This window comes from Mus caroli, chromosome 2, assembly GCF_900094665.2.
Source record: "Mus caroli chromosome 2, CAROLI_EIJ_v1.1, whole genome shotgun sequence".
NCBI lineage: Eukaryota > Metazoa > Chordata > Mammalia > Rodentia > Muridae > Mus > Mus caroli.
Window position 1 is genome coordinate 72,017,303 of NC_034571.1, and position 13,744 is coordinate 72,031,046.

Sequence of the window (13,744 nt, forward strand, 5' to 3'; positions counted from 1 at the left end):
GCTCCCACCTTGATGATAATGGACTGAACCTCTAAACCTGTAAGCCAGCCCCAATTAAATGTTGGTTTTTTATAAGACTTGCCTTGGTCATAGTGTCTGTTCACAGCAGTAAAACCCTAACTAATACACTGTATTTTCCAATAACCTTTGCAAGGTACATAAACTATTGTTATGGAAATACTCCTGCCAGATAGAAAAGAAATCTCTCCATACAGTTATTAGCAGTACTGAATGCATTGCAAATGTCTGTTTATTACACATAAGGGGTCTTCTGTGATTTCTCCTTCTCTTTTTATCTCATATTCTACTGCCTTAATATACAAACTTCTGCTTTAAGGATTAATACTATCACACAAAGCTCAAAAATAAAATAGTATTACTGCTGAGCAACTAACTAGAGTAACGGTGTGGAGCGTCCTTACTTTTCGCTGAACTCTGGTCAAGTTCATCACTACCGGCAAGAACTCTTCAGAATAAACAGGAGTCTGGTCCTCAACACCTTTGATCTCTCATCTGAGCGTCTCTATGGGAGCAGGGCTCTAGGGCCTGTTTTACTTCACTGGACAGTGTCACTTTTACAGAGGAGTCATGAGCAGGTGCCAGTCGGAATTCCGGCTCAGTCCCACAAATACTTTGAAGAGAGTGTACAAAGCTGCTTTCAGGACATGCCAGTTGGTGTACATCAGACACTCATTACTGTTCCATATTTTAGTGTTAGATACAATAGTTAAGATAGACACTTTCTTAAGAAATGTACAAGCCTCTTGGAAAAATACAGATGAGAGACAAACCATAAAGCCTGAGAGGGCAGAAGTAGTTTGATGCAGAGAAGGTGGGGAAGCAGAGGCCAAGACTTACAAACTCTACCATGACAAGTCTTACACAGCGACTAGCACAGCCCGACAGTAGCGCCATGCGCCATATTTAAGGTGAAGGCAGAACTTAGACTCACACTGGGCACTGCTTGCTGACTGATTAATTAAATATGAATGTCAACTTGTCCTCATGGGTTCCTATGCTGTCCACTTCTCTTCAAACTCTTGCCCTTTTACCTTCTAACACAGAAGAAAGCCCAATCACCAGACCCCCTCTGACCTGAGATTCCTGGCCTGTAAACTGTACAAAGCAAACCCCTGTCCACATCAGTGTCTGTCTGGGGCATTAGTTCAGTGACATAAAAGTGAGTTAAAGTACAGACACCTAAACATGAACTTCATCCAAAGGACAGACATCTCACTGACACAGAAAGGGCAATCATATGAGCTGTATGTATGAGTACACACAGCTTTAAAGCGCACAGAAGCCTTCTTTCTTAAGTATGGAACACCATAGTGTAAATGCCATAACTGTATGACTATTTCTAATAAAATTATTCAAATTGAGGTCAATGCCTAGTAAACAAGTCTATTTAAATGCATCAATGATGGGAGCTTGCCAAATGGTGTTATAAAAATTTCATTCACACTTTACTCAGTCAAATATGAATGTTAACTTACTTTAAAAACAGTTTTATATATAATCTATAACCTTATGACTCCTCAAACAGTTATCGATACACTTATATGCAAAGTATAACCTTGGAGATGTGTCCTTAAAACGTGTGAGAACAAATATTTGCACAGGCCAGGAACTGCCTCCACAACTGTTTCACAGCTGGACAGCATAGGTGTATCAGGACACTTAGTGGTCAACCCCAGCAGGAGGGCAGCCAAGAAGGAAGGGCCTGGGCACTGGGCACAGAGCCTCCAACTGTGCACTTAGCTACTGACAGTGCATCTTACTCTGCACCTATGGCCTCTCTTTAGAATGGAGGAAAAGTGTAGGCTCTAAAAATAATACCTGCAGCGTTGGCAGAAAAGCTGCCGCATTACATAGTAGGGGCGACCACAGCCTCCTCAGTGAAATGGTGATGTTGCTTACCTAACTTCACAGAAACAGCATGGGGAATATCTGCATTCCCCGTGACCTCTGACACTGTCCATCCAAACTGTGTTTGAAAATTACCATGCGACTACTTAGCACTCAGCTTATCAGAGCCGTCCACTGCTCGTGCGTCACGTTCTCAGAGATGCTAGCTCAGCTGAGTGGCAAGTCAGGGTTCAATGATTTAACATAAGCAGACATGCAGCTTTCTAATTAGCTTCATGTAAATTGATTTCCCCAAATATGCAAGATGCTCTGGTGCACGCCACGTCACTCTCATGCTACTGTAGGTACATTTAAATAACCGCACTGGCAAAGGAGCTCCATCTTTCCTTAGTTTCTGTGGGACTGCTGCATGCTGACCACTGGTACACCAGCATGTTTGCAGCTTCATAAAGAAAACAGCCAGGTGTGGCCACACACGCCTGCAAGGCCTGTATTCAAGAAGCTGAGGCATGAGCCAGGAGAATGAGAAGCTCAAGGCCTGCCTGCACTACAAAGTGAGACCTCATCTTTGATTTATGTGTGATTAATGTAAGAAGGTGCTCTATAGAATTCAGTGCAATCCAAGAATCCAAATCCACTCCCTTATTATGCTATTCTCTTACCACCCCCAAAGTGCCAGCCTCCTGTAAACCTTCTGTGTGGTAAAATCTGCCATGTTTCTAGAAAATGAAGTCAACTGCTACTTCCTCCCACCAGGCCTTCCCGACTCTGGCAGCCACTAGAAACGCCCAAAGCACTGTGGTTCTTTCCTTGTGATAGTTAACGCTTTTTCTCCTTACCTCTATCAGCAAACAAAACTGAATCTACTTTTATAACCTGTATACAACTTAGCACCATGCCTAAATATCTACCTAGAGAACCAATGACTCAAGATTTTTAAAGAACACTTCAGTATTTCAAGCTGCTTGTACTTGTTTTGAGAGGTTTCATTTTTAGTTATGTGTGCGTGTGTGTCTGTGCATGAGTGCACACATATAAGCACAGGTACTACGGATGACAGAAAAGCATATAGCATCAGATCCCCTGGAGCTGGAGTGACAGGTAACTGGGAGCCCTTGAAGTGGGTACTGGGAACTGAACTCAAGTCTTCTGCAAGAACAGTAGACTCTCTCACTGCTAAGCCATTTCTCTAGCTGAGCCAGCTTTTATCTTCAAATAAAAATTATTTAAAGATTTATTTTAATTGTTCAGTAGATAAAAATCTACCACAATCTAATGAACAGAAATGTCTCATATTTGTTTTTGGATTTTCCAGCCATATTCTGTATGAAAGTCAACTCTAAAAACAACTAAAAATTCATAAGTATATTTGTTTTTACTAATAGTATAAATGGGTACATTTAATATTGGAATTGACTACATCACATGTATCATCTTTATATGCTAGAATAAAATACTTTACAATGATAGTAAACAGTCTACTAAGTTTTAGAAATTAAGAATAACTCAAACGACCACGTTCAAATGTTATGAATTAAATGAATATAGAAAGCATTTTTTTATGTTTTAAAGTAGCTGCTTTTGAAGTCTTTGTTAGTGAGTTAAATAATCAATTCCACCAGAGCAGAAATAATTTCACTTTAGTGTAGACACTCCCTATGAAGATAGGAATCCAGTTTGAAATCTCCTAAGTTCTCTGCGTGACACACAGAGGACTTAATACAGTCAGTCACACATCACTGACAGGGAAGTCGGACTCTGTCAGCCCCGACACCCACCTGCATCACCTTCTGCTGGATCTCCTCCAGCTGCGTGCGCTTACTGCGCTGCCTGCAGACTTCCTGGTAGCGCGTGTACTGCTCCCGGAGTGAGTCCAGCAACTTCATAACCTGCGGCTGTGCCAGCAGCTCGTCATCCATAGGAGACCACGAGACCCCTCCGTCGGAGCCATTAAATCGACGCTGCTGTAATTCAGATAACAACTCATGCCCTTTACAAACGAAAGATACTTGTAATTAATGCCCACAAAAAGTACGGTCCCTACAGGTTCATCTGCTAAATCCTAGTCCTGATTTTAAAACCTACCCTTCTGACTTCTCAAACGGAATGCAATGCAAGTAGAAACTTCATATATCACATTGAGTAGGAAAACTGCTTATGTGCAAACACATGACAGCAAAAGTCATTCAATATATACTAGAAGGCACATAGAAACAGATGCCAATCATGTAAATATAAACACCCTATATGCCACAGTAAATGTAGAACATATACATTGATAAATACTTATCAGATTCCTGGTGGACCATTACTTAAGATATGGTGTCAATACATTGTCTTTATGAAGCAAAATTACACTCTAGAAGTTTCATTACTAGCTCAACAGGCATGTTGTGGCTTTCGGCTCCTCACTCTCAAGCACGCCACTTAGAAGCTGACAGTGAGGCACGTGTACCATCAGTGTAGCTGGGGGAAGTTTCCTGAGCAGTAGAGAATCACACTGAAGTCATCTCCACGGCAGCGCCTGTAACCTACCGACTGACTAGTGAACGGGCCACGCTGATGGGAGAATGACACATAGCAAGCTCACTCAGGAATCTACTCACATGAGAAGCTGACACAGAAGAGGGCCTAGCAAAGCCATAGGCACATTGACAACTTTAAAAATGAACAGACTGTTTGCCCAGAATAAAACTATTCCCATTGTTACACAGGCATGGAAAATACACAGATATAAATTTTCTTCTTCTCTTTATTTTGGAAGTATCCTAAACTTAAATACCTTTTAAAGTTTAGAAAGAGAAGGGGGGTTTTGTAGCTTTTAAATATAATCAATTTCTAAAACACAATCTAGTTGTTCTAAATCTCCATTATATACTTTTAGTACCTACTTCAAGTGTTGATAGCATATAAAATAAAACTTAGTGCATATATTTAAATATTTAAAATGTTCTTAAAACGATGGCTTAAAATAAGATGCTTTTGAAATGCTAAATAATGCAGGAAGTGAAGCTTTCCTATGAAACAGCACCTTTCCTGGCCAGCTACTATAATGTCTAAGCATGGGGCTTGTGGGTAGTAAGTAGTCCTTTGCGCCCCGAGGAACTAGAATCTGAACCGCACTCAAAACTGACAAACAGCTGAAGAAATACATCAAACTATTCGGATTTTAAAACGTAATTCCTGGCATTCTTTAATTGGAAATACATTTGTTTTAAAATCTGTGCAAATACTTAAAACACATCACAATCTTTGCATGAACTCCATATATGTGTGTGTTTATCATTAATATAAGAACACCCCCATTTTTCATTATTCTGACAATTGATAGATATCTTAGCATTTTCCTTGTGGGTACTGTTTATATCAGAGAACATTCAGGGCAATCCTTTCAGAGAACAACCTGATGCCTCCCTGCCTGGGTTCGGGTTCTGACTATAGACCTTACTGGCCACTGTCTATGCATCCATAACTGCCCATGAAGGAAGGAACTAGAGCCTCATGCTTGCTAGCAATATGGGCAGCTCCTGAGCGACAGCTGAAGTCCTTCTTTACATTCTTCATTTTGAGAGATCTCTGCAAGTTTCTCAAACTTTTATTTAATTCATTCTGTGGATCAGGCAGGCCTTCAACCTGTTACCTTCCTGACTCTCTGTCCTAGGCACTGGAATTCAACAGCTTGTGCCACTAGGCCCAGCTTAACCATTTAAGCCTCAGTTTCATTCCTTTAAAAACAAGGTAACAAGACCAACCTCAGGGACTGCGCTGAGGAATAGAGTTCTTAGTTTGTGCCTGGAACCCAGAAAGAGTGTAAGTGAGAGCTATTAATCTTTTCAGATCAGAAATAAAGCTACAGTATTTCATTACAAGAATTCCATTTCATTCTCCTAGAATTGTTGGCTGTCTACTACAGTCCTGGGCTAGGGCACACACAGCTTGAAGCATGGGGCATCAGAGTGCAGGGCCACCACCGAGGCCTCAGTGATCTGCACAGGGGATTACCAACTGCTGTCACTGGTGCCTCTGTACTCCCACCTGCTTTGAGCTGTGGTGATAAATGTTCTTAATTGATTCTGAACAACTTATTTACTTAGGTTATATTTTTATCTCTAAGCCTTGATTTCTTCAAGTATAAAAGAAAGACAATAATACTAATTATCTCAAATGCTATTGAGGGAATACAGCACATAGCAAGTATTCAATAATTACCATAACAACCCAATGAGATAGAATTAAATGCACTTTTTGAAATTCATTTTATAAAACAGGAAATAGATCCAAATTTTTTAGGAGGAAATACTTTATCATTAATTTTTAAATATTATATTAACACCATTAGGTTAATCCCATATAGTTTGAAGAACTGCCCTTTAAACTCCTACTACAGTAACAAATCACATGTTGAGTAAATCTGTTAAAGAGACTAAGACTTTGCTTACAAGATTATTATCATCACTAGTAAATAATGTTACCTGTCTGAAGAACCGTCTCAGGATCAACGGATGGAAGAAAGTTTAAATCCACAGACCTGGAAGACATCAAACGAATCATGTTTGAATGCTATAATATTCCTATACATCTATTTCAAAATTGTTTTATACTTAATACATTTATTCCAGAAAGATATGATGCTAAATTCCACCAACCATTAAAGAGCCAAATGCTAGTATACCTTAAACTGTTCCCTAACATAGGAAATAATTACTACCAACTCAGCTTTTGAAGCTAAAACCAGAACGAAACAGAGCAAAAAGAACAATTTCCCTGAATGAAAATAAATGTGCAAAATCTTTTATATAATATTTGCAAACCAAATTCAACAACACATTAAGAGGATTACACACTATTGCCAAGTCGGGTTGGCTTCACAGCAAATGTAAGAATGGTTCACCATGTGTAATTAAGTAAGTGTACTGCAGCACAGAGCCTTCAGCACAGACCCCAGCAGACACGAGGAGACAAGGCTTTCATTCTCTTCATTCTTATTCAACACTATCTGAATTCTTAGCTGGTGCCGTGACAGAAGAGGTACAAACAGAAGGGGAAAAGTCAAATTGCCCCTTAGTGAAAATGACACGACCATGATTATTAAACTAAAACACCCTACAGAGCCAACCAGAAAACTCTTAGGCCTGCATTGCATGTTGACTTTTGTCTCCTCAACCTTTGGAGTAGCATGCAGACATTACTAACATGCACACCTATACACATGCACGCGTGGTGTCCTAACAATGCACTCCACTCCTTTCACACTGTGGTCCTGTTTCTCGCATAGTTGGATTTCTGCCTTCATGTTCTTAAATACATGAGAAAGAGAAAATTCAAGAAAAATTGAGGAGCTACCAAATCATAGTCAAAGATCATGCTGCTATCCAAACTAAATCCTGTAACTTGTTAATTTATCCTTGTCTTTAACTCTAGGGTAACCTAGATGCTCCCCGAAGGCTAATACAATGAAGATTGATAAAAATTGGCAAGGGATGGGATTCTATGCCTCAATATGAAGGAAACTAAACAATAACATTTGTGTGGAAAGAGACTAGTCAACACAAGAATTTATTAATACTTCTTGTAGACACACAAGTCAACCAAGCCCTGACCTATTGTCATATAAGTATGTGGGGATACAATTAAACTGGCTTGGGACACTTCCTTAGAGACCTCAACCCAGGTTGACAGCCATCAGCAGGGATAGAAATACTGCACTAAACTCTGGCCATGGATTCATTTCCTATGGGAACTCTTTTCAAATACCTGTCTGTAGTGGCTATTCTTGGTTGTCAACTTGACTATATTTGGAATGAACTACAATCCAGAATTGGAAGGCTCACCAGTGACCCTTATCTGGAGGCTTGGAGATCCTTATCTGGATCTTGGTATGGAGATCTTGAGCCATAGTGGCTATGGATTCCAGAAGATTAAATCTCTGAGTTTAAGGAGATTTAATCTGGGCTACACCTTTCATCTGGGATTAAAGGTGTGGTGGAACACACCTTTAATCTGGGCTACACCTTCTGCTGGAGACAATATAAGGACATTGGAAGAAGGGAGTCTAGCTTTTGCTCCTGCGCCTGCTTGCCGTGTGAGACTGAGTAACTGCTAGATCCTTGNACTTCCATTCACAGCTGCGACTGAACCATTGTTGGGAATTGGGCTGCCGACTGTAAGTCATCAATAAATTCTTTTACTATATAGAGACTATCCATAAGTTCTGTGACTCTAGAGAACCCTGACTAATACAGAATTTGGTACCAGGAGTGGTTCTAGAGTAACAGAAGTACAAGGATGAATCTTTTAAAATANTGGAATTGGCTTGTTGAGCCACCAGCACTTTCAACTACTGAAACCACCATTCATGGACTGACAGAATGCCTTATCTATCGTCATGGTATTCCACACAGTATTGCTTCTGACCAAGGAACTCATTTCACAGCCAGAGAAGTACGACAGTGGGCCCACGATCATGGAATTCACTGGTCTTACCACATTCCCCATCATCCTGAAGCAGCTGGCCTGATAGAAAGATGGAATGGCCTTTTGAAGACGCAGTTACAGCGCCAATTAGGTGGTAACAGCTTGGAAGGCTGGGGTAGAGTTCTTCAGAAGGCAGTATATGCTTTGAATCAGCGCTCAATATATGGTACAGTTTCACCCATAGCCAGGATTCATGGGTCCAGGAATCAAGGGGTGGAAAAGGGAATAGTTCCACTTACTATCACTCCTAGTGACCCTCTAGGAAAATTTTTGCTTCCTGTCCCCATAACTCTAGGTTCTGCTGGCTTAGAAGTTTTAGCTCCAGAGAGGGGAGTGCTCCTACCAGGAGCTACAACAAACATTCCATTGAATTGGAAGCTCAGACTTCCCCCTGGTCATTTTGGGCTTCTAATGCCCTTAAACCAACAGGCTAAAAAAGGAATAACCGTGTTAGGAGGAGTGATAGATCCAGATTACCATGGGGAAATTGGATTACCTCTTCACAATGGAGGTAAGCAAGATTATGTCTGGAGTGTAGGAGATCCCTTAGGGCGTCTCCTAGTACTACCATGTCCTGTGATTAAAGTCAATGGGAAACTACAACAGCCTAATCCAAGCAGGATGACAAAGGACGCAGACCCATCAGGAATGAAGGTATGGGTCAATCCTCCAGGAAAAGAGCCAAGACCTGCTGAGGTGCTGGCCGAAGGTGAAGGAAATACAGAATGGGTAGTAGAGGAAGGTAGTTATAAATACCAATTAAGGCCACGTAACCAGTTACAGAAACGAGGATTATAAAGTAATATGAATGCCCCATTGTAAATTTACAAATGCGTTTGCGATTGTACGAGGGATAGTTATATCATGTTAGGCGTATTCACAACCTTGTTATTGTTTCATGTGAACATGAGATATTATTTGTGTCAAGTTGACAAGGGGTGGATTGTAGTGGCTATTCTTGGTTGTCAACTTGACTATATTTGGAATGAACTACAATCCAGAATTGGACTGCTTGTGGACGTTGTACATCGTGGTGCGGAGCCTAGTGCGCACCACGATGTACAACGTCCACAAGCAGGGCCTTGTTCTAGTTACTCCTGATCAAATCAGATATATATAGAGATATAGATTTAGATATAGATATAGATAAATGAGTTGAGTGATGAAACACCAAACTCCTTACCTTAAACTCTAAAATGTCACACTTTAAAAGAAGAGTACTGTACGCTATATATTTTGGTACTAATGGATTTAAAGACATTTTAAGAATTTTAATTCAAGCTGCAGATGTTCTCAGGAAAGACAAAACTAAGAATAGAAAATGGCTTTGTTTTCAAAGCACATTCTTACAACAGAATGCTTTCCAGTTCGAGGAAAAAATACAGCCACACTCATCAAAAAGTAGCTTTGTAAAGCCAGCTTAAGTCGCAGGAACATTGCATGTGTAAAGCAAATGCTTATCAGCTGTGTGTGGCAGGCAGTTCTGAGCAGAGACTTGCTCACTTTGGTCCCTTTAACGTGAGCCAGCAGCAGGCATTCTTCACAGGACTGCCTACCTTTCTTTCTCCTGCTCATTCCCCTTATCACTTCCATTGTTAATCAGAGCAAGTTCATCTAGCAATGATGTAGACTCCTTTGTAAACTTCTCAAAGACCTGCAACAGGAGATTGTAGGGACATACAGTGAAAAATCTCAAAAAGCAATACATAACAAAGACATCAGTTAACAGTAACGACATTAGTCAGCAGGATTTCTTTTTCCTTCCTGAAACATCTGTACCAATAACAAATTTTATAACTACACAAACATTACTGAGACCAGCTGTAGCCACCAATTCCAGTTAGAGACATTTCCTCAACTTTCGAGATCACCAATCCATTTACAGACAGTGTACTGTATAAAGATGCATTGCTTATAATTTTAACATGATTCCCTAAGTATGTCTGAGAAGGGATTTGGGCTCACTTGAACAGACAATAAAGTAGACATACAGTTGTCCAAGAGACATGCCACTGTTTAAATACAGGGCAGGAATGGCTACTCATTCAGGAATAACCAAAGTTCTCTAAAGTTTGTTAGTACACAATCTCTAAAAGCTCCATTAGAGACCATTCTCTCCACACTTCAATAAAAATAATGCTATGTGACACAGAGAAGTGCACCTCAGAAGTCTGGACAAGCAGAAGCTTTCAGAAAGGACAGACTTAGTCTGTCATGCTGTGCCCCAGCTGAAAATTCACATGATGGTGAGCTATCTTCTGAAATAGTCATGTCACTGAGGTCACCTCTCAAGACATTATGCTCCTGTCACCTGACTCTAAGCCCCATGCATATAACAGTCAACACAGGGTACTGCTGTGCCTGCTGGGCAGCTAGAAGTGTTTCAGGTCCATATTCATTTTGTCTTGCTCACAATTGCAGAAGATAGTACTATTATTATTCCATTTTATAGATATGAAAACTAAGACATGAAGAAATTAAGTACAACAGTGAAGGCCACACACTGATTTCTAGCATCAGGACTCTAGTCAAGTGACTCCGACTACTGAGTGGGGGTTCCAAACCCTACACGACTAAGCACACACAACGTTTTTATAAAACATTGGTTTTTATACAAAAACAATCTACATCTTAGTTGATTATAATGAGGATGTTGTTCAAACATTTTATCTACATGTAAAAATACTTGATTATCTTGTTTTATACTAATATACCAACCAGCCTCTTATTCAGCCAGTCCATGTGGTCATAGGTGAGACTCCCACCGAAGTCTTCTGTCAACTGGCATGGCTCTATGTAACGTGTCAACTTATTGGCGGACACTAAAATAACCTACAGAGCAAAACGTAAGAAATACTGAGTAAATTATTAAAATCTCTGAAGGGAAATGAGGAGAACATGTAAACCTGATTCAAAATGATAGCAAATGAGCATTTGTTTAGTTAATGCAACAGCATCTAAAATCAATTCAATACGTCATGGTTTTCTGCTTTAAGAAATCTATCAAAATATTCTGACAATACCAACATTTTAAAAAGTACTAGCAGCTCAGAAAAAAACATTTTTAATACTTTATCAATACTAAAAAATCCTTTAGTAATGAAAACTATTTACTTAATAAAATCATAAGAAATTGTTGTTTCAATTTAAAATTAGCTGGTTGTACTAAGATAATAATTACATATTTTCTAGGCAAATAGGCAAACTCTGTAGAATATATACTCCCAGGATCCAGATTGTAGCATCCAAACACTGCTTCTCAGTGAAAGAAACCAGGCTGGTCAAGGTGCTGATGAAGTAAGTATGCATAAGAATACCACCATCTCACCTAGATTACCATAAACTGTCAGAGATCGCTATGGTAGCACCAAAGGGACCTGAAAAGATCTTTGCTGACTAAAGATATCAGTAAGAATAAGTATGGACCCATATGTTGAATGGTTTAAGTCTGTGAATTTAAAAGATAATAGTCTTTAGGCTATGCCAAGGGATAAAGTCTGTATGCTGAAAACCAGCAACAGAGGAAGTTAAACACAGACAGCACATTTCATAAGAGGGACCAATGGCATAAGACAGGGCAAGTCACTCGCTATGCAAACACTCCAGCAAGGACACTGAAAAAGAACAGAAGAACCAAATCTCCAAAATTTGATGAACTAAGAGATCAAGACATTGAATGGCACAGCTATTAATGAAAGGATGATGGATGGATAGTCAGTGACTGAGTCTAATTATCAAGGAACACATCTCCAGGTGAGCAGCCTTGGGAAAAGAATCAAATCTGAACACCTATGGAAATCCAAGTGTGGACTTGTGGAAATAAAGACTGAAGACTGTGAAAGTGGGTTAAATACAGTGCAGGATGCTCACCACAATGTGCTCACAATGCTACACAGTGAAAGCTGGGTCTGTCCAAGAATGACAACAATGGGGGTAAGGGAGGAAAGGGAAGAAGGAGAAGAAACCGAAGGTCAAAAGGCTTCACTTAATGGGAAAGCCCACACTCCCACAAGCATTGCATATTCATTTCTAAGAAGCACACACAATTTAACAACCTTTCTGTGCATACACCAGTCTTCAAAGAAAACCCTGGCAGATGAAAACAAAAACCTAACTGAATAGATAAAAGAAGTTTACAAGAACCACAGAACACCGCTCACAACACTTCCAAAAGAGTAAAAGTTATTTATTCTGAGATGTGCTTGTGCTATGCGTGAGCACAGCCCTGAAGCACAGATGCAGGCTGTCCCGTGTGCTCCTAGGTAACTAACTCCTAAGCAGTTACTCAAACTTTACAGTTACAGAACAAGAAAGCGATCAACTTAAAGTCTTTTTCAATCAAACCTAGCTGATGATGTTCTTAGCTTTCTGGTTGGTGGAAGGTAGTGGCCTGCTGTTAATACAGTCTAAAGATTTTTATCTGTAGTTGAAATGATAGATCAGATACCAAGGTGAGCTATTCAGGGGACTAAAGATAACCCAAAGTAATTTGGCTCTAAATCTATAACATTCCAACTGTCCCCAAAGATCTAATAAACTTCGGTAAAACCTGAGAAGACTGTATGTCAGCAGCGGTGCTCTTGACAAAGGAGCATAAAGAAAGTTTTCTTTTGGATATTACCACTGATATAAAAGGTAAGAATCAGACAGAATTAGAGAAGAACACAAATGTGAATAAATATACTTTTATTATTACAAGCATTTATAAATTAAAAGAGATTGAACATTCTGATTATTGGCATCTCAGTTTGAGGACGAGATTAATGCCAGTTCTAGTCTTGTCAATATACAGATGCTGTCCCCTGACATCAGCATCTGCCAGTTGGCAGTGAGGTGCTGCTGAGGGACGGAAGGAACTTGCAAACACTGAGCTCAAGGATGCATACAGATTTCAGACAGGATGGATGCTCTGAGAAACACTGAGGCTAGCAACAAAACTAATATTCGGTGGACAAGAAAAAACACTTGGAAGTGAACAGGAGATAGGTGACCAGAAGAAGAAATCCACACAGACAGGAAAGAAAATGTGAAATTGTGCAACAGTTGTCAGGAGCAGTAGGTGTTCAGCTAACTGACACCGTGGAAAGCTGATAATAAAACTGTTATACATAATTCTATAAAGTAAAGCACTTAGCTATGCTTGTAAGAACATTGGTATTTAAAACAAAGTTACATTTTAAAGTAAGTAGAATATCTACAAAAAGTTTACAGAATATTTATAAAAGCCCAAGTTATCTGATATGATACTAAGGAAAATAACTTTCAATTAAATCAGAATCAATGTTGAAATTTGACTCTACCTCTCAGCTGGAAGCACCCCTTAGTAGCTGGGCTCAACCTCGCCTCTAAAGTTGAGTGTGTTTAGTGGCAAAATATCCAGCATCTGAAATAAATCCCCGCT

At 39.7% G+C, this 13,744-nt stretch overlaps 1 protein-coding gene across 2 annotated transcripts in view; it reads right to left on the reverse strand.

Annotated features, from left to right (window-relative positions):
• Window positions 1-13,744, reverse strand: part of Sestd1 (SEC14 and spectrin domain containing 1) — a 95,956-nt gene that overhangs the window by 23,237 nt on the left and 58,975 nt on the right. For both annotated transcript variants that reach the window (XM_029472050.1, XM_021150523.2), the window contains 4 exons: window positions 11,062-11,175; window positions 9,900-9,997; window positions 6,342-6,397; window positions 3,648-3,859 (listed from right to left, as the gene is read on the reverse strand). In XM_029472050.1, coding sequence (XP_029327910.1) covers window positions 3,648-3,859; window positions 6,342-6,397; window positions 9,900-9,997; window positions 11,062-11,175 — 480 coding nt within the window. The remainder of the gene's footprint in view (window positions 1-3,647; window positions 3,860-6,341; window positions 6,398-9,899; window positions 9,998-11,061; window positions 11,176-13,744) is intronic.